Source organism: Nematolebias whitei, chromosome 15 (assembly GCF_014905685.2).
Source record: "Nematolebias whitei isolate Nwh7 chromosome 15, NemWhi1, whole genome shotgun sequence".
In the NCBI taxonomy this organism is placed as follows: Eukaryota; Metazoa; Chordata; class Actinopteri; order Cyprinodontiformes; family Rivulidae; genus Nematolebias; species Nematolebias whitei.
In genome coordinates, this window is record NC_056512.1 from 34,312,748 (window position 1) to 34,337,454 (window position 24,707).

General features: G+C 40.5%; 6 protein-coding genes across 10 annotated transcripts in view; 5 read left to right on the top strand and 1 right to left on the bottom strand.

The window, feature by feature from the left end:
- The first annotated feature begins 2,685 nt into the window (after positions 1-2,685).
- rasd2 (RASD family member 2) lies at positions 2,686-3,745 on the top strand. The gene is made up of 2 exons (XM_037688419.1): positions 2,686-3,160; positions 3,234-3,745. Exons 1-2 carry the CDS (start codon positions 2,686-2,688, stop codon positions 3,743-3,745), a joined length of 987 nt encoding a protein of 328 aa, XP_037544347.1.
- A 1,612-nt stretch (positions 3,746-5,357) lies between these two features.
- rsad1 (radical S-adenosyl methionine domain containing 1) lies at positions 5,358-10,315 on the bottom strand. The gene is made up of 9 exons (XM_037688420.1): positions 10,010-10,315; positions 9,789-9,922; positions 9,509-9,713; positions 9,068-9,433; positions 6,452-6,515; positions 6,210-6,357; positions 5,922-5,976; positions 5,715-5,818; positions 5,358-5,544 (listed from the first exon to the last, which is right to left on the bottom strand). The coding sequence occupies exons 1-9, from the start codon at positions 10,151-10,153 to the stop codon at positions 5,436-5,438; spliced, it is 1,329 nt and encodes a 442-aa protein (XP_037544348.1). The 5' UTR covers positions 10,154-10,315; the 3' UTR covers positions 5,358-5,435.
- Positions 10,316-13,331: 3,016 nt separating this feature from the next.
- Positions 13,332-14,637, top strand: LOC119421176 (GTPase IMAP family member 7). The gene is made up of 2 exons (XM_037688561.1): positions 13,332-13,365; positions 13,583-14,637. The coding sequence occupies exons 1-2, from the start codon at positions 13,332-13,334 to the stop codon at positions 14,635-14,637; spliced, it is 1,089 nt and encodes a 362-aa protein (XP_037544489.1).
- A 389-nt stretch (positions 14,638-15,026) lies between these two features.
- btr02 (bloodthirsty-related gene family, member 2) lies at positions 15,027-18,935 on the top strand. Its single transcript, XM_037689045.1, has 7 exons — positions 15,027-15,128; positions 16,293-16,565; positions 16,654-16,731; positions 17,736-17,975; positions 18,056-18,182; positions 18,271-18,297; positions 18,383-18,935. Exons 2-7 carry the CDS (start codon positions 16,296-16,298, stop codon positions 18,925-18,927), a joined length of 1,287 nt encoding a protein of 428 aa, XP_037544973.1. The 5' UTR covers positions 15,027-15,128; positions 16,293-16,295; the 3' UTR covers positions 18,928-18,935.
- A 1,625-nt stretch (positions 18,936-20,560) lies between these two features.
- On the top strand, positions 20,561-21,283 carry cldnk (claudin k). The gene has a single exon (XM_037689046.1). The coding sequence runs from the start codon at positions 20,586-20,588 to the stop codon at positions 21,231-21,233; it is 648 nt and encodes a 215-aa protein (XP_037544974.1). The 5' UTR covers positions 20,561-20,585; the 3' UTR covers positions 21,234-21,283.
- Positions 21,284-23,393: 2,110 nt separating this feature from the next.
- hgs (hepatocyte growth factor-regulated tyrosine kinase substrate) overlaps positions 23,394-24,707 on the top strand; it is a 15,331-nt gene continuing 14,017 nt past the window's right edge. For all 5 annotated transcript variants that reach the window (XM_037689040.1, XM_037689043.1, XM_037689044.1 and 2 more), the window contains exon 1: positions 23,394-23,559. In XM_037689040.1, coding sequence (XP_037544968.1) covers positions 23,523-23,559 — 37 coding nt within the window. In that variant the 5' untranslated portion in view covers positions 23,394-23,522. The remainder of the gene's footprint in view (positions 23,560-24,707) is intronic.

The following is a 24,707-nucleotide window of genomic DNA, read 5'->3' on the forward strand; positions in this document are numbered from 1 at the left end:
TATAATGCAGAATACGGCATACGAGATTTGGAGGAGTGATTTTTTTTTTGTTTTTTTTTTTTTTTTTTTGCACACCTTCTTTCTGAGGACAAAAAGCAAGTCTTGATAATGTAATTCATAAAATGTAATGGAAAGTTTTGAGTAGAGAACAACTGTGCTTCTAATAAAATATTCATTTTTAGATTTCTGTGTTATGCTGCCCTCTAGTGACAGTTCATGGAATTGTTTCAACCAACTACAAAGTACACAATAGAGGGGTACAAAACAGATGAACTAAAAAAAATACAGATTTAAAAAAAATATATTTTCAGTATCAACTCAAAACGTATGTGGGCTGATATGTTCAGGGTCACAGATTAGACTGATGTGTATCCTTTTATCAAGGTGACGTTCAAATTCTCTAATTTAATCATCAGAGGCTCATCTGATATGCTCCCATAGTTCCTCAACCGAGCACATATAATATACATATATATATAATATAATGTAAACAATTTGAACAATTGATAAACGACATGATCTGCTGTAAATCAGAGTTTTGCACAAATTTGGGTAAATAGAAACATTGAGAAATTAGAGCCAAATGTTGGCTGATGAATAACGTTCATCTAAATTTAAACTTTCTCTATTTTATCATTTCACTTAAAACAGTGTTTCAATTAATTACTGTTGTCTAACTAAATATATAGATAGGCCTGGATGTTGTAAGTAAAGTTAAAAACTAGTAATCTTATTGCCATAAAAACAATGTGTAGAAGTCCTGATGCATGCTCAGTAATCCCGGTAAATTGAACAAGATTAAAGCAGATTCTCTCCATCCATCCAGAGGACCTGACTTAACTTTGTTAAATTGTATAGAATACACAATATATATATATATATATTTGAGGTACGAATAGGAGCAAGTTAAGCAATTTTTTTAATTACAAAATGACAAGAATCCAAACAGAAACAAACAAACAATTAAACAAAAAAGGCAAGGCAGAAAAACCTGGACAAATTTAGGGGCCATTGTCTTCATCCATGATTTTTCAGTGTTGGGTTTTTCTGTTTTGGGGGTTCGTTGAAGTGAAATAATAATACTGGTAATAAAATTAAAAGAACCTCAATGTCAAAAACCAAAAGCTACAATGAACAGGAGACATCACTGACAGTACTCAGGATAGAAATAGAATACTGTAGATATTTATAATGAAACATAATTTCAACTACAAATACTGGACAGAAATATAATAATCATGAACCCTGCATTCCCTAAAATAGACCCGAAAGGTAACATGTACAAAATAAAGAGCAGAGGACCAAAAACACACCCCTGGGGTACCCCACCAAGATGAGCTGCTGACAGCTGAGACATGTTTATTTTAAATAATTAAAAGGGAGCAAAAAATAATTTAATTAATAATCATGATAAAAACGCACATAGCTTAAGAAAACAGTCTGTACATTTACTTTGTGTTTGTTCTCTGTGAAAACATTTCCACAGATTTTAAGTCAAGAATAAAAGACCTATTTCAGGTGAGTGAAGCACTAAGCAACACTTGAAAAGAAAAAAAGCACAAAAGGAACCATCACGTGGTTCATTGATTCAGAAAGTCCTTGGTTTTTGTTGAAAAGAAAATACACTTTTGAATCCAGTTCTCAACAAACTAAGTGTTTGGTGTCGCTCAGTGCACGTCCTTGAGTTTTCATTGTGTTCTGTTGCCACGGCTCACTTTAAATCAACTGTTTAAAATGTGACAGCTAAAGACATATAACCTTTGATTTGAATAGAAGAGCATGAAGCTTCTTATGAGTATCAGCTGAGCTCACAGGGTAACTGGATCCGTTTTAACGTTAGTTAAGTTGTCTTTGCCAATTTCTTTAAATTGTGGTGTTTTTTTAGTTATTAAACATGTTTCATTTAAACTCAGTGCTAAATAATAAATGTTCAGTATTTTACAGCAGAGGACTCGTCATCAGCTGGTCTGCAGAACAGAGTGAACTGAACAAGAACGAGTCGTGATCGAGTAATAAAGAAACTTTTTATTGAAGCACAGTTTGAGAACAATAATAAGCAGCAGAGTTATATCAGACTCTGCAGGGACTGGACTCGAAATGTTCATAATAATCTTGTTGAGTAATAGAAACGTGCGACAAAACAAAGGCAACACAACAAAACGATGACGGTCATGATCGCACAAGTGCAAAAATGAGGCGAGAACATTTTAATGGGAGCACATCACATCAGTGTCATGTCTGCAGGGATTCATCAGAACTCTGCATCCATTAGTCTTATCCATTTATCCATACGGAGGCAGGAAGCACCTGCATGGATGCGGTTAATAATAGATGAGTGCATCTGATTATGGGCTCCATCAGATCATGATGCTCTTCATCTGTTTGTTTCAAAACAATTTATTGGAAAGCAGTGAGCAGAAAGTTTGGTTCTGGATTTATCTGGAACCTGTTTCTTTTATTCTTTCTTTTTTTTTTTTTTGCTTCCATGGAAATTGCATCTTTTTCATAAATGGGTTCTGGGCTTCATGCTTCTATAAAAGGCATCCTCTGAGAACGATCCTGATGACGCAGAAGCTTTGCTCAGAGTGGGTGTCTATATAAGAGAGGATGCTCAGCTCTGTTTCGGAGGATGGGGGAGAAGCTTATTAGATCCTGAGAGGCTCTCTCTGTAAAACAGAGACCAGGATGAACTCGGCAGAGAGGTTTTACCTTCCTGTTGATGGCATCCTCGAAATGTTCAGCTCTTTGTCAGGTTTTACGCACCATCCAGTGTCAAACGTCTCCAAAGCTGGCATGGGCATCATCAAAACTGTTAAAGGCTGCTGGGGGCGGCGGGATAAGACGGGGGGCGCGCATCGATCCTCCAGTTCTGGGATCCCGCGGGGGTCCGCAGACCGGCTGCCCAGGGTGCCGGTGCAGTTTGGAGTGACCAAGCCCCGGAACTGCCGCAGGATAGTGGTGCTCGGAGCGCCCAGAGTTGGCAAAACCAACATCCTCCGCAGGTTTTTAGGGGAAGAGTTTGAGGAGCACTACGAGCCCACGATCGAGGACTTCTACAGGAAACTGTTCTACATCGGAGGGGAGGCGTACCAGGTGGACCTCCTGGACGCTGCGCGTGAGAGAGACTTCCCTGCAAAACGGAGATTATCCATCCTGACAGGTGAGGAGTGTTTCAGATGAATGTGTTTGTTGTTTCTGAACCAGAGTGACTGAACGCGTCTCCTCCTCTTCAGGGGATGTATTCCTGCTGGTCTTCAGTTTGGACGACAGAGAGTCTCTGAACGAGGTCCACAAGCTGCAGCGCGAGGTCACAGCCGCCAAGGCAAAAATCCACAAGCCAGCGCGCGCGGTGAAACTGCTGGTGTGCGGCAACAAGGCGGACCTGGACCAGAGGGTCGTCGCGGGGTCCGAGGTGGGACAGATCCTCGGAGAGGACGTCCCGTTCTTCGAAACCTCGGCCAAAGACGGCACCGGACTGGAAGCGGTGTTCGCGGCTCTCGCCACCCTGGGCGGGCTGCCCCACGAGACCAGCCCGTCCCGGCACCAGATCATCTCCATCCTGACCTACCAGTCGCTGTGCGTCGGGAGGAGAGGCCGGAGGAGGCGGCGGCTCTGGCGGGGAGCCGGCGCGCCCTGCGCCGCCGTGGACCCGGTGGCGCAGCGGCCGAGCTTCAGCAGCGACCTGCGGCTGGTGCTTGGATCAAGCACCAAGGCCAAGAAACCCGAGGTGTGTCCGGTTCAATGAACCGTGACTCCTCTCCACAGACACATTGTGGCAGTATGCTGCAATGGCACCAATGTAAGGAGTTATACTCCGCAGCACCTGGCTGGACCGGGGTCTTATTTAACATTTGTATATTAAACTGTGTCATGGCATCTTTTAATAATAATAATAATAAATGTTTTTACTGGCCATGTTTGCTTCATTATCACAACTTATGCAGTTCTTACCTGTGTGTAAATGCTTGTCTGTGCTGTTAGCAAAATATCTCACGAACCACTGATGTAATTTTTAATAAAACTTATAGCAAGTCATTTGGGGGTTGACATCTACAGATGATTAACTTTTAGAGTGAACCTGGTTCTTGAAGACCACCATAACTATAGGTGATCTCACCAAATCCAAACATGCAGATAACTTTGTCAATTTAGCAGATATTGAGATCATATGTGGTGTGGTAGTAGCTGAGACTGACACCCAACTTACACCAAGAGTGCTAACTGATCGTGCAAGACATTAGTCAACTCTCTGTTAGCAAAATATGAAATTTTTAACACTTTCAGGAAATAATCAGTCTTTATAGCTCTTCAACTGAACAAACTTTAGAGACAATATAATTCAAGATGACCCCCATTTAACAACCAATTTTAGAAATCACAAAAAAATGGCTATAAATCTGTCAATTTTACAAAAAAAATGAGCTAAAACTTGATGTGGTAGCAGCTGAGAGTCATTCATATCTGACGTGATCGCGTTCAGCGTTATATTCAAGGTTGCACCAAAAGGACTTCAACTCTGTCAATTCTCATCGTAAGACGTGTGGGCGATATGCATTCATCTAAGAACAATAAAAATAGCTGCTGACTGTTGTTGGGCGCTGAGGTAAAAGCTGATCAGAGCTTTGAGGGAGGGATGAGTCAAACATCGACCTTAAACGTCTCCAAGTTGCTGCACTCAGACCTGATTGGTCATTTTTTCAGATGTGCACCCACGATGCAGAGGATCAAACCTGAAGTCTGCCTACTATCCAACGTGTCCGACAACGCTGCTTAATCACACTCTTAATGTCCAGGAAAAAAATGTCTTATGGACTCATTTAAATGGGAGAAGGTGGAAAGATGAGAGCTGTGTTGGTCAGCATCATGCAGCCTCTTCATCATAATTAGTTCTGCTGAGGCCTTTTCTGATTTATGAGTCATATTGAAAGTCGTACAGTAAAAGAAACTTTTTGCTTCTACTCGAGACCACGTTTTGTCACAAGTATCCGATCCGTTTCTGTAAAGGATTTTCCTCTAATTAAATGTAGTAAAGCTTCAACATAAGTCTTAAAAAAACATTCTTTTACAATTCAATCATGTTGAAAATTCAATCATTTGGTCTGAGACAAACTGTCAGAAAGTGGGATTTATTTGAAATGGCCTTTTAAACAGAACACTTGTCCATCAGGTGCATTTATCAAAGCAGCAAATAATCTCTGTAAGTGTCAACAACTGTTTGGATTAGATTGAAATGATTTAATGAGTCCCAGTAAAACCCCAGTAAAACACTTGAGGTAAAAAAATAATAATAATAAGTCCTAATATTCCAGGAGCAACAAGATGATTTAATATGAAGAATGAAGAGTTCAAAATATCCGCTCAAGACAAGTCAGGAAAAAAATGATTTCTATAAAATTGTATTAACACAACAGTCATAAAAAGTCGATCTGTGGTTGTCAGGAAACAGACAGGGTGTTTAAAAAAAACTGCCTTTCCAGCTCCACCAGTAAAACTGGAAGTATGGTGTCCAGTAAGGCCAAACCAGCCCAGGAGCATCGAAGACCCCTAGAAGTTAAGAGAAAAAAAAAAATCAAAATAATAAGATAATAATAGATAAACACAAATGATGCTGAAACTGAGAACCTGATCCGTGTCTAACCAAGACTCAACAGAAAAAGGAAACTGTTAGTCTCTATAATGAAAGTGCAAAATGAAAAGACGACACAACGGGTCACCTGTCATCAAGAATCAGATGACCGCTCTGCTGCAGCTCTTTGAAGCCGACGGATGCGCCAAAAGTTTTATGAAGTCCCGATTCAGGGCTAAACAACGTCCAGTGCTGTCAAAAAAAAAAAAAAAAAAAAAGACGTGTGAATAAATTGGACTGAAAACTGAACACGATCTCCAGCGTCAGACATTTAGAAGAGCTGACTGTGTTTCACCTTGTGATTAATGCCCTCAGTCATTCTCATTCCCATCACCAACACCTCCTCCAGCCTGCCCGACAGAAATCGTTCAGAAGTGAGATTTGAATGGAGATGAGTCTGATAATAAGAGCTTCACGAGGACTGAATGTTCCAGTGAACAAACGCATGCAGGGAGACCTTGAAACCCTGTCGCTCACACTTCCAGAGCGCCGCCGTTACATTTCGCACGGATGGAGTTTCTGTAAACCACAGCTTCTGAGATTAACAAAAATATTCATTGTGCCTGTTAGAGGAACAGCTCACAGCTGGAGGTGGCTCAGTCGTATCCTCCTCCGGGTCCCATGTCCTCTCTGCAGGACTTCACGGATCCACACGTCGGGCTCCAGAGTCTGCGTCCGGGCCTCGCGAGCAACGCCTCCCTCCCCCAGCGGAGCAAACCGCCCATGCGCTCCTGTTACAAAACAATGTTATTTCTGTTACGACAAATGCAACCGGCATGACTCATCTTGTTTTTAATCTTGATTTTTATTTTTAAAAGAAGTCACCTGGACCGACACCGATGTACTGTCTTCCCTTCCAGTAGCTCAAGTTGTGGCGACTCTCTGAATTCTACACGACACAAAGATGGGTGTGAGCGCTTCTCAAGAGACAGTTAAACAGGTGGTGTGAGGTAGATTAAAGAAAATACCTGCCTTGTTGATGGAATAATACTCAATAACATCCCGTAAAATTAAAAAACTGGAAATTATACGTTAATTTACGTCACTTTGGAGCCTACAGAGCAGGGAAACTCCTGTGCATGTGTTATGTTCACTCATTATGTCAAGGTTCAGGTTTTTAGATTCAGAATTCAGCCAGACAATACGAGTGTAAAAACACGAGAACAATTTTATTGATTTTACAGCTGCAGGTGGGAGTAAGGATCCAGCTGTGGGAACACGTCTTCACAGGCAGGTGGGGTGAGAGTCACCTGTCGGAGCTTGAAGTGATGATGTCATCACAACCTAAGGGAGAGCCGTGGAAGAGAGGCTTTAATGCGGTGGACAGCGGGGCAATGCAGGGTCATGCACAGGGAGTTAGAAGTCCAAGAACAAATCCAAATGTTAAAATGTAATCCATAATCCATAGTCAGAAGTAGGCCTGTCGCGATAAACAATAAATCAATTAATCGCATAATAAATGAAAATTATTAACCTCATTTTCATTTATCGGCTTTATCGTTTCTTCGTGTCTCTTTCTTTCTACTGAAGACACTGGATGACAAAGGCTCAACTCCGGTGTTTTTCACTGACCCCTCCCTTTCTCTTTAAAATCAGTTTTAACCGTCCCAAATCGTGTTTTTAGATGGTTAAAAGCAGCTAAGCTGAGAAGCTAAACTATGAGCTAAGCAAACAGGATGACCTCAGGAAAAAAACTCCATCTTGTTGAAGCTCCAAAATTTACAGTTGAAACCCGTGCATTCGTCTAAAAAGTTGTTTTTTTCTGCAAAAAAAAAGGCTGAGAACTTGTTTACTGATTTTTATTAAAAGCTTTGTGTGAAAAATGCTGTGCTAAAGAGCTCAAACCACACTGATCGTCCACTATTTTGAGAACTGAAAAACAGGAAGGAGAGAGAGCCCATGTCACGTCAAGGGGCCTCCCTCTCATTTTTCTTAAAGAGACACACTGCTCGCTCCCTCACTATCCATCCTTTGGTTCAGACAGTCTTATACTGCCATCTTGTGGTTAAAAAAGGTACTACACACAAAAATTAACCCAAATTTTTTCTTAAATTTGACAATAATTACAAATTTTTGTCAAATTTCAAACAATATTATCGTTTATCGCAATAATTTCTAAGGCAATTAATCGTCCAGCAAAATTTGTTATTGTGACAGGCCTAGTCAGAAGTAGTCAAAAACCAGGGTCAGATGGGCAGAACCAAACCATACGAGGAGCAGGCAGAACGGTAAATCCACAAGACGAGGCGTGAGGTTGAAATCCAAAAAGCAAGGCGTGAACAAGAAACTAGAAGGCTGGATAACAGTTACCATGAAAGGCTTGATAATCTGGCAGGGAACTAGAGTAAACGGAGATAAATAGTGCAGAGCGCTGATTAAGCTGTGGGTGAAGAGTGGGCGTGGCTGAATGGCAGAAGCAGAAAACATGATATGAAAAGGCAGGAACGTGACAATTATCACCCACAGCAAAAGACTACAACTACAGCGCAAGATGATTTTACTCTAAAACTCTGGTGTTAAAGGTGGTGGGTGATATGCATCCCTTCAAGGAATTCAAGTCTTTTGCCTTTAAAGTGCATCAGCTGTAGAAGCTGCTTGTATCTCTTTACTTACCACTGCTGTATAGATGTATTTTTATTAGAAGCCAGGTTAAACTAAACACCCAGGAACATCTTGTTGTAGAAAAATTTATCTCTGGATGACTTTTCATTGCTTCTAATTTGAGAATAAAGCTCAGGGAACATAATCCTGCCAAAACTCTGGACGGTGTTTGTTTTGCTTCCAGTATGAATGTGACGAACCATGAGGATATTTATCACCTCGGGTCTCTAATTATATAATTATTATGTGCATGTAGCAAATTAGTAGTTGACGCAACTGGCAATATCCTGACTCTAATTAAAAATTAATTAATCCACGCATTCTTAACTTCTTAACCAGATTATTATTTTTCCTTCTGGGCGATATAAAAAGCTGAAGGAAGAGATATTTGTTCATAGAGTTCCTCTCTCAGGCTTTGTTGTAAAAGTGGCTCCCAGTCTGACTTCTGGAGGCAGATATCTTCGTTTGTTTTGGAATAAGCCCTAAAAATGACATTTTTGATCAAACGTATAGTCAGGATGAACATGAGTGATCCCAAGCTGTCGTTTTAGTAGTGCTGCTTCAAACTGCAATGTCCCGTGATGAGCTGATCACCCTTCCTCAGTCTGCTGTCTGCACATTATTACTGCTGCTGTCATAAACGCTATTCTGTTTTTTTTTAGTTATTCCTGATTTGGTGCTTTTATATTTGTTTTTGTTCACTTTCCTTCCCAGAGGTAGATGGATTTTCTTTCAGCGTTTACATCTATGGAGGGTTTCTTCCTGCTAAAAAGAAGTTGTTCTTTCCAACTTCCTTTAAAGCAGGTTTTAGATCCAAGAGACTGTCTGCTGAGGACTTACATGTTTGGCAAAGTTGGACACTTCATACTGCAGGAAGCCGTGCTGATGGAGAGTCCTCCTGGCATGTTGATACATCTCTGCCATCGCCTCCTCAGCAGGTGTGCTTACGTGTCCGACCTGAACCTGCTTGAAGAGCCGAGTGCCTCGCTCAAGGGTCAGCTGATACAGAGACACGTGATCGTCGCACACCTTCAGCAGCTCGGACAACTCATCTTCCCAGGATTCAGCTGTCTGTTGGGGTCGTCCGAACATAACGTCCACCGACACCCGGCCAGGGCACAACCTCCTGGCCTCCTCGATAGTTTGTAAAGCCTCCTGAGAGCTGTGGTCCCTCCCCAGACTTTTCAAGTCCTCGTCCTGCAAAGACTGAAGTGATAAGACAAAGACATTTGTAAAATCTTCTTCAGTCTCCGAGTCGATTAAAGCTGAGACTTTATTCACCTGGACCCCGATGGAGAAACGGTTCACCCCAGCATGATGGAAGTCCTCTAACTTCCTCATTCCCTCAGGGGTGGGGTTGACCTCCAGCGTGACCTCTGCCCCACCTGTGAGCCTCACCTGCTTGGAAACGGCCTCAAGGACTGCGCTGATAGTCGAGGGCTGAGCCAAGCTTGGCGTCCCTCCACCAAAAAACACTGACGTGATGCTGCAAGGTAAATTAAAAGGAGCTGAAGGCACATTGCAGGAAGAGTAATGAGGTCAAGGTAAATCTCCTGCTTACCAGGAAACCTGACTGAGCTGCAGCAGAGTCTCAGTTTCCTTCTGGAGACACTTGGTCATGATGTGGTCGTTGTTCTCTTTGGGGATGTACTTGTTAAAATTGCAGTAGGTGCACCTTTTGAGACAGTAAGGCCACTGGAAGAAGGAAAAGTATTAATGGGTTAACAGCCATGCTGCTCTGGCGCATCGTTAGATTGATGGGAAAAAAAAACAAGAGCTTACGTGCACATAAAGAGACGCCTGTTTTGTGAGCTCCGGAGAGGCAGAAAACTCGGACACATCTTCAGTAACCTCTCCGCTACAGAAGCGGCGCAGGGCGGGAGAGAAGAGGACACGACCTGCTGCAGGAAACACGTGTTTCATCATTTACCTGTCCGACCACCCCACCGCGAGCCGAGGCGCCTCTGCCATAAACACAAACGCTGTATCGGTTTCTATAGCAACCAGATGACAACAAAACAGCGCTATATCTTTACATTTTCATTAAACGCGCAACCAAACAGGAAGTGCGTTTGTAGCTTCCGGTTTGTGTATTTTCTTAGTTTGTCCACGCGAGGGCGCTGTTTCACCGGCGCAAATGTTTTCCGGGTTTTTTTTTCTCAAAAAAAAAAAAAACATTTTTACTGCACTGACCGTGAGAAAGTGTAAGTGCGTGCATTTAATTATTATTATTATTTTTTTTAATGAATACTCCTTGTCTGTAGCTTGGGTAGTTCACTTGAATTTATCTGTATGATGTGGGTATGGGTGGCTGTGGCTGAGTGGTTAGAGCAGTCGTCCTCCAGTGCAAGAGTTGGGGGTTCAAATCCACTTGCAGTCACATGCTGAATAATATACTGAACCCCTCATTGCCTATGATGTGTTTGCCTTTGAACTGCACTTAGTGTCAGCTAGTAGGTAGTAGCACTAACTGCTATTTTAGAAACCCAAACTCACTGTGTAATGCAAACAAAAATTGTTAAAATGATAACTAGACTGAACATATTCCTTCAAGTTTATTTGTTACCATCTTACGATTACTGTTGGATAAAAATATTCTCGCTTTATCTCACTTACTGACTCAGACACACATTCATGATACACACATACAACTACTGTGTTGTACTTTTTTGCTTTGTTTTGTTTTTTGTTTTTTTGAATGTCCAGAGGACCAGATTGAACTTTTTTGGATTTTTCTACCTGGATTATTGAGCATGCATCAGGATACTGTGTTGTACTGTTAGTGACCTTTTTCTTTTACTTGCACATTTTTGCAATCTGCTCAAGTCTTTGCATTTTTGCACCTTGCTAAGTTTATATCTCTGCTGCTATATAAATAGAACAACGTTACACTTCTAACCACATATCAGAACATGTTTCCACCTCATGTACCACATGTACTAATCAACACGTGTTTCTAGTCTTGTCTTTTAATTACTTGTTTAGATTAGGTTTTAATGTCTTTTTTGTATTTATTATACGTCTGTATGTGTTGTTCTGTTGCGTATCTGCACTGTGTGTTGTATTGTTTTGCACTTCATGTTCTGTATTGCACCGTGAGAAATGTTTCATTTCAGTGTGCACTTGTACGTAGCTGAAATGACAGTAAAACCTCTCTGACTCTGACTCTTTGACTTACGTAAATGGAGCCACACTCGACGACAGGGAGAAGATTTTTAACCGGTTTTACTTGCAAGGACAGATTTTTCAGGACAGGACACACAGATATAGTATACAGGAAGTACATTCATGAAGCCCAGTCACAAGAATCTGCCACGGGCAGTGTGCAAGATTGTTTTTATACCTTATCAGTTCAGTCAAGCTCACAGACTCGGAGGCGACCTTGGAGTTCCAGCTGCACACAGCTGCCTTATCCAGCTCTGCATTCAGCTTTATACTAACCCAAACATATGGTTCATGGGCAGAATCAACATTCTCAACCATAGTAGTTAAAAACATCCATAAATTTTGACCAAAAATATCCCCAACAATTACTTTTTATATTCCTAAAGCAGAGATCCAGTCCGGTCCGATCCTATCTGTTTCTGACTTAAAACAGCGACCTGTTTGGTAGAACCTAACAGCTTTAAACCAGCAGTTGATTTACCAAAATAACTCAGAAGTTTTTAATGTGTAAATACAATATACACCTAGAAGAACCAGAACTTCATCTATGGAAATCACGTTCTCACGTGTAAATACATGCTAAATTAAAACCTGTTGTGGTATTATTATAAAACCATGAGAACTTGTGTGTTTTTTTTCTGTAATTTCTTCTACCAAACAGTGAGAGTTATGATAAATAAAACAGATGGCAAGAGTTTCTGATATTTGACTGCTGATCAAATGAGGTCATCTGCCCACTGAACTTATAATATTTGTGTTTGTCTCTTTAAATAAAATGTTGATAAATTACGCATCAGCTCTATAGATATTTGGTGTTACAGAGGAAATCAATGACAGCTTCAGTCTTCTCCGGAAGAGCAATTTTTGTTTCAAATACACAGGACATTTAATGAGCTATTGATTTTCACCCTCCTCTCAAACCATCTGTGTTCTCGGTCCAAACCTCAAAAGAGTGTCCCTTATCTGTGAGGTGGAGGTGAACAGCTGAATCTTGTCCAGAGGAGGTGGCTCTCCTGTGTTAAGCCATGTGTCTGTGAAGAGGCTGTTTAGTTTCTCCAATGTAGAGGTCTGGACAGTCCTCGCTGCACTGGACCACATACACTACACCACTCTGTTTGTGTATGGGTGTTTTGTCTTTAGGGTGGACCAGCCTCTGTCTGAGAGTCCTGCTGGGTTTGAAATGTACTGGGATGTTGTGTTTGTTGAAAACCCTTCTGAATTTCTCTGATAATCCAGCAACATAAGGGATGACAATGTTTTTCTGTCTGTTGTTCTCTTTTTTCTGTTTATTAGTGTGTTTTGTAAATTTCCTCGCTGACTTGACAAAAGCCCAGTTAGGATATCCACATATTTGAAGAGCTTCTTGGATGTGTTTCTGTTCCTTTTCCTTCCCTTCTGTTTTCGTGGGGACACGTTCGGCCCGATGCTGTAGAGTTCTCATGACAGAGAGTTTGTGTTCCAGTGGATTGAGAAAGCTCCTCGGATGAGGAGCGAAACGTCTTCTGTTACAAATAAAGTCCAGTTGTTTTTGTATTGAACGTTTTTTTTGCATCTATTAATAAAAAACAAAACAAGTTTAGATAAGTTCTCCTCCTCAATACGTTCATTCAGTGTTTGTGTTGTTTTTAGGGTGCAATTAAAAAAAAAGTTTCTTAGTGAACAGAAATGCAGCGCAACATCAACAATGCCTCACTAGTAATAAAACTAGTAATAAAAGTCTGAAAAAAACATCAGTAACTAAACAAAAACTCTTATCAGAAATGTCAATAAATGAGGGCATGCTCACTGCTGGTTTCTCACCTCAAGGGCATTTTCCAATTGCTATCAAATCTGATACCCAGCCACCACATCAACACACACAGAACGAGAGGAGAGAGCAACAGAAATACATTTTCACTGAGCGCTCACAAGATAAGACCAGTTAATCCACAGTAAAAGAATGAATCTGTGTCAAATGGACAAAAGGAAGAAAGGTAGGCTCTGATTCGTTACCGTATGGGCAACATTTCCTCTGTGGTGCTTTTGCTTAAACATTAGGAAGAGAGTTTTCGTTCTTAACTGTCTAATCTCATACAACCTGAACTTAAAAGGTAGATTTTCAATTTAAAAAAATGCCTAAAAACTTGCTATTATCATATAAACTTTTAAGTAAACCATATTAAATATAGACTAAGCTCAATTTTCCCACAGGATCCGCAAAGGAACTGCGGGTGATGGTGGTCGGCAGCAGCGGACCCTCTCAGTTCCAATTAACCAACGCTATATTTGGAAAAGAGGCGTTTTCGAAGGATGTCACCAGTATTTTTGCCAGCATGAAGAACAGGGGGGAGCTGGCTGGCAGACCTGTGGCTGTGGTCAATGGACCAAACATCTACGACAAGGATTTATCTTACGCAAAGAAGAAGATAGAGCTGAGGAGGTCAATGTGCCTCTGTATACCTGGTCCGCATGCCTTTCTTATTGCCTTTGACATGGAAAATATATCTCTGAATGACATGAGAACTCCCAGACTACTAAAGAAACGCTTTGGAGCAAACTGTCTGAAACACTGCATGGTCCTTTTCGCGTATGAAGGAAATCTGGACAGAGCTGCTTTAGAAAACAGGGTGAAGAAGACCGACTGGTACCTGAGGGAGCTGATCGAGAAGTACGGCGGACGCTTTCACGTGTTTAAAAAGAACTGGAGAGATCAAAGCCAGAACAAGGAGCTGCTGAGGAAGATCGAGCTGATGGTGGCCTCTTTGGGAGGGGGTCACTTCTCTAGCAGAACTTTCCAAAAGGCAGAGGACAGTGTCAAGAAGGAAGAGAGGAAGCTCAGGAAGCGAAGGGCAGAGGAGATAGAGACGACGTGGAATGAGATGGAGCCGCAGTACATGGCGGAGGAGCTGTGCGTCCAGAAGGATGCATACGTTGCTCACGTCGGTGCAGAGATCCAAGCCAAAGCAGAGCTCGATAACGGGTGGCTCCGCACCTCCCTGGCCAGAGGACTTGGAACAGGCTTGGTTGTCGGGGCTGTGATAGGGACACTTTTTGGTTCTATTGAAGGGCCAGGAGGGATGGTGCTCTATGGGTTTATTGGTGGGGCGGTAGGTGCTTCTGCAGGGGGGACTGCTCAGGTGGCAATAAAGCACATGGAGAACAGAGTGACCCCACCTGCTAGACTCAACTTCAATTCAATCTTCATCAACCGCTTCTTCGCAGCTTCTTGGACACGACAGCACAAAGAAACAGTGACAAGCTTATAATTGTTTCCAGCCAACCGTCAGGTGCCTATCAGGCTCATTTTCCACTGTTCTTATAGGCTTTAAAAACGTTTTAACCAATTTGTTCTTTATTTACTTTTAAAGTTCTTATGTCAGAATAATGTGGATTAAAAGTGTAATAAACCTCATATTCAGTATTTGACTTTAGGGAGTCTGCATAAGTCTAATGAAAAACTATCCATGCTAACAATATGTAAATTATTTTATTTAAATAAAACTTTGTTTCTACTTGCAGTACTTTTGTGTGCATGTTTGGATTGCCTCATTTCCTGATGTCTTGCCAAGAGTTAAAAAGTATCTCATGATGGGTGGGGTTTAACCTCTGCTTGCCTTCGTATAAAGCATGGCCATTTTCTCTAGATAACACACATACCTGAATACACCTGCTTAGAGCAAACAAGCGCCGGCTCATTTTAATATTACCTGAAACTGTGAATTCAAGCAGCGCTGTGTGGAAAAGACCCACGATCAAGGTAAGATCACTTTTACTTCACAAACTTCTCGTTTTTCCATTCGTTTTAACTTCTGATGTTATTCACTTTATCACCATCTGATGAATCATTTATGAGCCTGTTACATAATTCAAGGCCTCTTTATATGTGAGTACAATAAAGTTATAATTTACAAAAACTTTCAAGTGCTTTAAATTAAGAGTCTGTAAGTTTCAGGTTCGTGCCGAGTTAGTTATCCTCAACTAACAATTACCTGTTTGACTGCATATTTACCTGCTGCAGTTCTCGGTTAGTCTATCTGATCACAAAGAACTCAAATACCAGTGACAATGATGGTGAATACCTAGACCGCTCTGTTCTGTATACCATAACATGTCTCCTTTATGTTCTTAACTGCTCCGTGTTCAAGGACGCAATGTTTCCACCTCAGTACCTTGAAATGCTGCAGAGCACATTCCTATCTCGCACTAAAGGCTCGTTTGTGTGTCAAGCAATAAAAACTCTTTCAAACTTTTAGAAGAATAAAGTAAAATGGAGATCCATAAAGCATCTAATGTACAGCAATGAAAAATAAGATGTCAGATCTTTGGACTTTACTTGACTTTAAGCTATAAATATGTTTTTATTTAACAAAATAGAAAGAATAGATATAAACCCATTACATTTGTACACCACTAAAGTTGAAATGTTAATTGTTTGTCCTCAGTTCACAACATGTTTGGTTCTTTTGTGTCTTATTTTAATAAAACTTGTATAAATTATGCTTTTTCCCTTTTATAATTTTATAATCTTTTAGTCATTACATAAGGACTGCAGCAGATACATTTTAATGTATACATTTTTACTGGGACAATAAAGTAGATTAGATTTAATCAAAAGATTTGGCTCTATTTTGGCACAATTCCCTAATAACTATTGTTCACGTGCACCTTAATTATTAGGTTGATGCATTTTTCTTTGGAGAATGAATGTAATTTATTTGAATAAAAAGTAAAATCATAAAGCTAGTTTGTTACAAGGGTGACATTAAGCATAGCGACTGATCCATAAAAAAGTATAAATATGTTTGTTGTATTTAAAAGTGTGAACATTTCTTGGTTCCTTCTAATTAAAAACACTTTATTTATTGTAATAACATCATGAAGCACTCTGTCTCATCCTTTTTTTTCATTGTCCTCTTTTCAGAGAATGTCTTCGACCATCTGCCTCCTCCCTGAGAAGCACTTTTTATGTTGTTTGTGCAAAGACATCTTCACCAACCCGGTGACCATACCATGTGGACACAGCTTCTGCTTGTCCTGTCTCAGCCAGTACTGGGGACGGCACCAGGTCAAGTACTGCCCCGACTGCAGAAGAGTGTTTCCTGACAGGCCTGACCTCAGTGTCAACCGAATTTTGGCTGATGTCTCTGACAAGTACAGGAAGACTCGACCTCCGAAAGATCCTGAGGAGGAGACGGTACAGTTTGACTTTTGTTAGACACCATGCTGGTCAAAATGATTTATTTCTAAATGCTGAGATTTGTTTTTCTTTTTCATGTTTACAGATGATAGATGTTGAGGAAATGATTCAGGACAGACTGCAGAAGATAGAAAGACTAACAAACTCCTTGGCCTCTCAGAAGGTGAGCCGAAGCCTCTTGAAAACACCATGAAATGGAGAAATGTCGTGTGAACGCCGAGTGATGAGCGACTTTGATGAAATTTGCTGAAGAAGCTGAAATGTTAAAAGTTCAAAGCTGAAAGGAACCAACTTCTATCTGAAAATAGGAAAAGTAACTAACCACTAGCTAAAAGCTAAACTTAGGAAATGTTACCTAGAGGCTAAATGTCACAATGGCTACCTAAAAGTAGTTAAAGGTTAGCTAAAAGCTAAAAATAGCAATATGGAAACTAGCAAATAGAAGTAGCAACAGTTGGCTAAAACCTACGAGTATCTAAGAGTAGTAAAAGTTGCTAAAAGTTGCAAAACACTAGGCAAAAGCTATACTTAGCAAAATATTAGCTAAAACCTAAATGTAGCTAAAGGGCAGCTTAGCACAAAGTACCAGAATGATAGCTAGAACAACAAGGCTTAGCTTAAAGTAGCAAGAGCCACACTAACGGTAAGGTATCAAAAGGATGACAAAATATAAATTTAGCACATGGCTAAAAGTAGCTGAATGGTAGCTAAAAGCTAAATTTAACAACAATAGCTACAAGTCCAAGATAGATAAAGGCTTTCTAAAAACTAAAGTAGTAGAATTGTAGCTAAACCTTAAAGTAGCATAAAGGACAAAAACTGGAACAAGTATGCCAAAATTTTTTTTTTTATTTAGAAGAAAACAATATTTTTGAAGCAACTAAAGAGATTTAAATGCATTTCTTTGGAGAAATATTTGTAAACCAAGTTGAATGTTTTGAATAAAAAAAATAAAAAAATTAAAAGTTTGAAAAACCAAAAGCCAAAGCTTCCATCTCCTTAACGAGCTGAATATTTATATCTATGAATGGCTAAAAATAAAGCATTCATAAGTAGTTAGACAACAGTAAAAAAGAATAGTAAAAAGGAAGTGAACAGTGCTGAATCACAAAATAAAACTAAAATCCTACAAATATTGACCTTTGACCCTTGATGACTCCCAACCAGAGCTCTTACCTCCGTGAGGTACGGGAGAGTCAAAAGGTCTTCTCTGCCCTCGTGAGCACCATGGAGAAGACTCACAAAGCAGTTGTGTCTGCGATTGAGGAGAAGCAGAGAGAGGAGGAGAGACGAGTGGAAACCTTGGTGAAAGAGCTCAAACTGGAGATCGAGCAGCTGAAGATGCACATGGACGAGGCCGAACCTCCGGCTCCTGATCAGAGTGACGACATGAAACAATTTATAGCAGTAAGCAGCATCAGCTACAGAGAACAGCATCATAATGAGGAGGGCTTCTTGTCATGCTGAACACTGTTTCTGTCTTGTAGCCCTCTGAGATGAAGGACTGGTCCAAGGTTACCATAGAAACGGACCCATGTGTTGGAGTTACCAGAAGAGCTTTGTCAGATGTCCTGGAGAAAATTAAAGTGGAAGTAAATAGGCTTTCCAAAGCTGGTGAGTAAAGTAGATTTAGTATTGTGAGTTGAATCATTTATTAAATACATTTATCAGGTGTAATGTTTTTATCTGTTGTTGTTCACAGAGCTCAAAAGAATCGAGAAATACACAGGTAAAGTTTTTCCCGTGTACCAATGTTGCCATCTTTGTCGTCTCATTAAAACTTCTAATGTTTTTCCTCCGTGGTTTCCCCTCAGTGGACATCAACCTGAGTGCAAAGACAGCCCACCCGTTTCTCTCCGTCTCAGATAACAGAAAACAAGTGAGGCACACGGACAAACTTCAGGAGGTGCCGGATCACCCCAGACGCTTTGACCGTGTGGCCAACGTGCTGGCCAAGGAATGCTTCAACAGCGGAAGGTACTACTGGGAAGTGGAAGCTGGGGAAAAGATCGAGTGGAACCTGGGCGTTGCCAGGCAGACCATAAACAGGAAAGGCAAGTTCACCGTCTGCCCCTCAAACGGCTTCTGGACTTTAAGCCTGAAGGCGGGAGGCCAGTACGTTGCCAACACGTCTCCGGTCACTGTTGTGGCTCTGGAGCACCGACCCAGGAAGGTGGGCGTCTATTTGGATTATACGGAAGGCCACGTGTCATTCTTCTGCGCTGAATCTGGAGTCCACATCCACACGTTCACAGATAAATTCACCGACAGGCTGCATCCGTTCTTCAGTCCTGGTCGACTGCACGGTGGCAAAAATGCAGCTCCACTAATGATATCATCTACTTCATGTAGCATCTGAAGAACTTGACGTTGTTGCATCTAAAGCACTGTTCTATTTATTTATCTTCTGAGTATTTAATCATTTTTATCGATCTATTTATTCATAACAAAAAGATGCTGGACAATCTTTAATGAACTGCACGTTTAACGACTGAACAATAAAGGCTGATATTTATTTTGCCCAGATTAAAGAGAGAAAAGAGGGGTACAAATAAAAGAGTGGGCCCTTATAAGTGAACGACCGAGAGACAAAGCAGAACAAGAGAAGATAAAGGGAACGCTGGGTTGGATGGATGTGTGGGGGCCTGCAGAGTTGGGACAGAGGTTGATGAGGAGCTGGGAGGGAGGGCACAGGGAGACAGCAGGGCATTGTGCTCGTACGCCAGGCACTGGGAGACACACTCAAACACATTCACACACGGACACACAGGCGCATGCTTCTGCCCACTGCCACACAGACCCTTGCTGGCATCTTGGAGGGCAGCCTCATCTCCAGTCCAGTCCACAGTGTGGAAGCTCGCTTCACCCAACCTCTGAGATAAAGCCCCCAAAACGCTGCGGCCTTCCTGCTGACTGCACTGAAGAAACTCCACGTACCCACATCTGGAAGACCCAACAAACAAACCGGAGGATCTTCTCAAGGGGAGCAGAGAAAACTCAGCTTATGTCACTGAAGGTAATTATCCCTAATTAATCTGTGTATACACAAGATGTATTGTGGGTGAAAAACTATAACAGGACTGATTTCTACAATTCATCTGTGGCGTTGTGGTCATGAAAAGAAGATGGGGTGTGTTTGTGATGTTATTTGCTGCTGTTCATCTGCAATGTCAGCGATAAGATGAAACAGGTGATAAAAACACAACATTATGACATTTATGAATAATCTAAGTGGTCAAAAGGGTAAAAAAAAATAAAAAAATCCTATGTTTAGTTTTGCATCTACAGGAAAGTCTTTGTTATGGTGTTGTAATATTAAACACCTTATTTTCCTCCGTGCAATAAAAAATATATAACTTCTGTTTTATTAAACCTAAAAATAACCTCACACATGAATGTTTATCGGATCCATCTTCATCAGATCCCTGTGATGTTCATTTATCAAACCTCTGGATTGATCCCAAACTTTTTGATTCGCTGAACTGGTCAAAAGTGAGAGCAGTGATAAACAGATGATACAGGTCCTGCTGGCCCACTCCACAAGATTCATGAAAGCTGCTTGTGTTCGGAGCCCCTTCATGTTGTTCTGAGATAATCCACTCACCCTGCAAGGCGTAGCTTTGCACCCACAGCTGTGTCAAAGAGGACCATTATCTGAAACGCTTCATGGATTCCACTCAACATGGGCCTCTGTGTTGCCAAATATTTATAACTGCCCTCACTGACATGATTATGTTGTGTTTATTTTTAATATTTTGAGTTAAATTAGCTGAATTGTTGGTTTGATGTTGGAAAAATCAATTGGTTTAACTTTGAATTTCAGGATTCCTGATCTTGCCAGAGCCAAGCAGACCCTGCCATCATCATCATCACCACAACCCAAGGAGTCAGAGGTGGACCTCAACATTTTCAGCTACATAAAGAGTTTCACTTCTCCGTTGGGACGTTTGACCCTCTTTGGCAAAGACTGACGTTAAACCAAGACAAGTCCGTCGGATTCAAACACCACCTTTCACGATGGCAACCACGGGCATGCAGCTGCTGGGTCTGATCCTGTCCATCGTTGGCTGGGTGGGAGGGGCCATAGTCTGCACCATCCCCCTGTGGCGGGTCACCGCGTTCATCGGTAACAACATTGTGACGGCGCAGATCATCTGGGAAGGCCTCTGGATGAACTGCATCGTGCAGAGCACAGGTGAGATCCAGTGTAAAGTGTACGACAGCTTGCTGGCTCTGCCCAGCGACATGCAGGCGGCCCGTGGCCTCACCGTCTTCTCCGTCCTGCTCTGTGGTCTGGCTCTGACCCTGGGGGTCCTCGGAGTCAAGTGCACCAAATGCGTAGGCGTCAACAGCCTCAAGGCCCGATTTGCTCGTATCTCTGGTGCGCTTTTTGCCATTGCAGGCTTTCTGTACCTCGTGCCCGTCTGCTGGACTGCCCACTCCATCATCAGGGATTTCTATGACCCACACGTGGCGGCTCCTCACAAGCGCGAGCTCGGCCCTGCCCTTTACATCGGCTGGGTGGCATCCGCTCTGCTCCTCATTGGGGGGTCTCTGCTCTACGCAGGGTCAAGTCCCCCTGGCATCCCAGGCTCTCCCACCTTCAGCAGTGGAGAAAGCAGTCCCCGTAGGGCCCCTGCCTCACAGGTCAAAGGTTATGTCTGAATGGCCTAAAGCTTCATAAATCCCCCTTACACAATGACAAACTTGTTTATGCCCCTCTTGAATTTTCTCCATTGATATAATTTTTGATGTAATGTCTCATCACTTTACTTTTGTTCTTTGTAAAGCAACGTAAGCCCTTAAAGAAATATTTTGATTTATTTTGTAATTTCATATCCAGTTTCTTTCAGTAACATGTTTTCTGTCTGTCAGTAAAACACAATAAAAAGTTGTGTCCTCTGTGGAGGAAAAAAGACTGTTGCACATTTTTATGATTATAGAATATTTAAAAAATCCCTGAGCTGTATGTTTTACTAAATACGGAATGAAAATAAATACTAATACACTAACTGTATGATTGTTTTAAAATAAAATATTCGACATGTCCTGCTGAATGGAGAAACACAAGAGAACAATAGAGATGGTTGTGTATTTGCTTGTGGTACGTGTGCGTGTTTCTTCCGTCTGTTCTTTCTGTCAGCTGCATTTTATTTGGCGCAAAAAAACAAATAAAGTTTTTTCTTTTAGGAAAAATAAAATCCTTAGCGTTTTGTGAAGAAACCACATTAAACCAGCCCCACTTGAACCACAGAGGAAAGATATTTAACCATCTTTGACGTTCCAGTTGATGCTTAAACACAAAAATGTTCAGTGAGAGTTTGATGGTGCTCTGATGCATTACAGGAAAAAAATCTATTTATGAGACGTTGCACCTGAACTGACTTATCAAGCAACCAGAATTAAAAAAAAAACTGTTCAGTTCCTCATTTCTGAAATATTTTCTTTAACATGATTAGCATGATGCTCATAGCTGTGACGCATCACTCCGTCAGGAATGATTGTTTCTGTTTCAGAGCAGCACAATGACACTTTACAGAACATTACCGCGCCACAATAACAATGGCCGCCAGTGTTCCAAGTGCCAGGTAGTGACTCATACATGACCTAAGTGGTGGTGCAGTGACGGTGGAGTAATACTGTGAATACTGTAATTATCTGCTACTTTAACATACAATTGTTAGGTGGAAACATAGGGTGGACCAAATGAAGTACAGAGGGGTGTTTAAAATCTCTAAGGTATGATGTCAACACTTTTCTTGCAATGAAATGAACAAGGATTCGCCCATCTTAACAATCACAAGTCAGAGTTGGAGATTCAGTAGTCTATTAACAGTTTACAAATAACACGGAATGGCTGTAGAAGCTAAACTCATACAATAAAATGCATTTATCTATTCACGTCAATTTAGTGGGTCTTCTATGTGTTGAAGAAAACAGAATACATTAATGAATGAAAAAATACAAAGTACTGGGTGAATAAAGTAATGGTTGTCACATTGTTTGTTTTTTGAAACCAGTCAAAAATATGAATGAATAAAAATGTTTATTTAATTAGAAAAAAAAATCACATTTAAAAAAATATTTACATAATTTTAAGAACATTTTTTTACTTTATAAAATGAACATTTGCATTGAAGTTTTTGCTCAGTTTAAGACAAACAAAGATATCCTTTCATCAAAAAACACATTTTACAGTAGATTTATCTCATTGTTACGCTAAGAAAGTTGGATTACATTGCATTCTAAAGAAAAACCCGACACTGAGGTTAACGTTGATTCTTCTGCCTCTGAAAACATTAGTGAAAAAGAGTTTTGTTACACCTGTAACCACACCCAATGGTGGTAACAGATGGAGTTCATTGCTCCTCTTGAGAGAAAGGTAAACCTTTTGAGGTCAGGACATTTTCAAGAGTGTTAAATTACTCTTTATTCCTTTATTATTATTTTTTTATTTAACCTTTATTCATACATGTAGTCTCAGTGAGTCACAAGGACTCATTTTCAAGAGATACCTGTTTTAGACAGACAACATATAAAGTACAATAAACAATAAAATCAATTAAAAACTCACAAAAACTATAAACTCAAACTGTCATATAAAACAAGGTAAACAGGTTTAACAAGTTATAATCCTGAAAATAAAACCTTATTCAGTTTGGGATTGTAATGTAGTATTTAACAATGCAACATATTTTCAATGAGCTCTATAAAAGCTCCTATTAATTCAAATGGACAACGTTTTTTTTTGTTGTTGTTGTTGTTGTAAATTTGTAGTTTCGATATTTGGTCGCTAGAGGGCGACATTTCCGTTCGCCAGGCGGAAGTGAGAAGAAGGAAGCGCTGCAGCTGTGCTAACAGATAAGCTAACGGATTAGCATAAACGCTGAATATATCGGGATCCGCTCATCAAACGAAACGCCTCGACAGCAACTCCGAGACTCTGAAGAAACTATGGGAAAAGGTGGAGGCACTTTTGAGAGGCTTCTCGGTAAGTCAACATCATTTAGAGCTGGTTAATGGTTGTAGTTGTTCTAAAGTGCGGCGTTTTGTAGCGTTTTTGTTTTGACAGGGCTGTGGTTCCTAGGCCAGCTAGCTAGCTGAGTTTAGCCTGTTTTTGTTCAAAGGCCCAGGAATTTAATTTACCAAAACGTCTAGGAAGTTTACCGAATCGGTTTAGTTAAGCCCTCTAAACCCGACGTGTACATATGTTTGTTTAGTGACATGTTTATGTTTAACGATAATTTATTTACATCAAGTCATGGTTCAAATCATCGGTGGCACTCACTGACTGTACTCTCAAACATTCAGGTAATAAACGACAAATGTATATAATATAAAAATGTCAACGTCATTAAAATTATAACCATGTCGATTGGGTTGCTTCCAGACGGAGTATTGATTATACTTATTTTTAATTTATATAATTAAACCAGATATTCAAGGTTATTAATATACACTGGATCAATTGTGTTTTGTATTGTTGCACAACCATATTTCCAGATAAGTTCAACCGTAAAAATGAAAATTATATCAGTTTTTTGTTTGTTTAATCTAACAATAATGCTCAAATTTGGGATAGTTTGTTTTACCTAAAACACAATAAAGTATGAATTTTACAAAGCATTATGTTCTCCTGAACATTTAGGTTCCTTAAAGAAGAAACGGTCTGGTATTGTACAATAGCTGCTTTTATGACTTGCTAAAACACAAATCGTAGAGGATAAATGTATCTCATACTTATCTACTGTCAGTAACAAACATGGGTGTTTTGTCCTTCTACAGAAATAACTAAAATGTGAGATTGTTTACATTTTAGCACATTTGATGCCATTTGTAATCTAGCTGTTCATAATTTATTTTACATTTTTGAATTAGGTAAATTGTTCTAATGTTGATGCCTAAAATAATATAAAAAGCTGTAATAAATTGCATACAATAATGAATGGTTCAACCAGTCAAAATAACTTGAGTAAATCAAGGAACCATACCACTAAAGCCCTTAAACAACAAGGCCAATCAAAGTGCTGTACAGCAAAAACAAACAAGCAAAGGACACAGGATAAAAAACATGGATCCAAATGGATAAAGATAACCTACCATGAGGAAGCTGTGCTCAAATTCTCTCTCATCTAACAT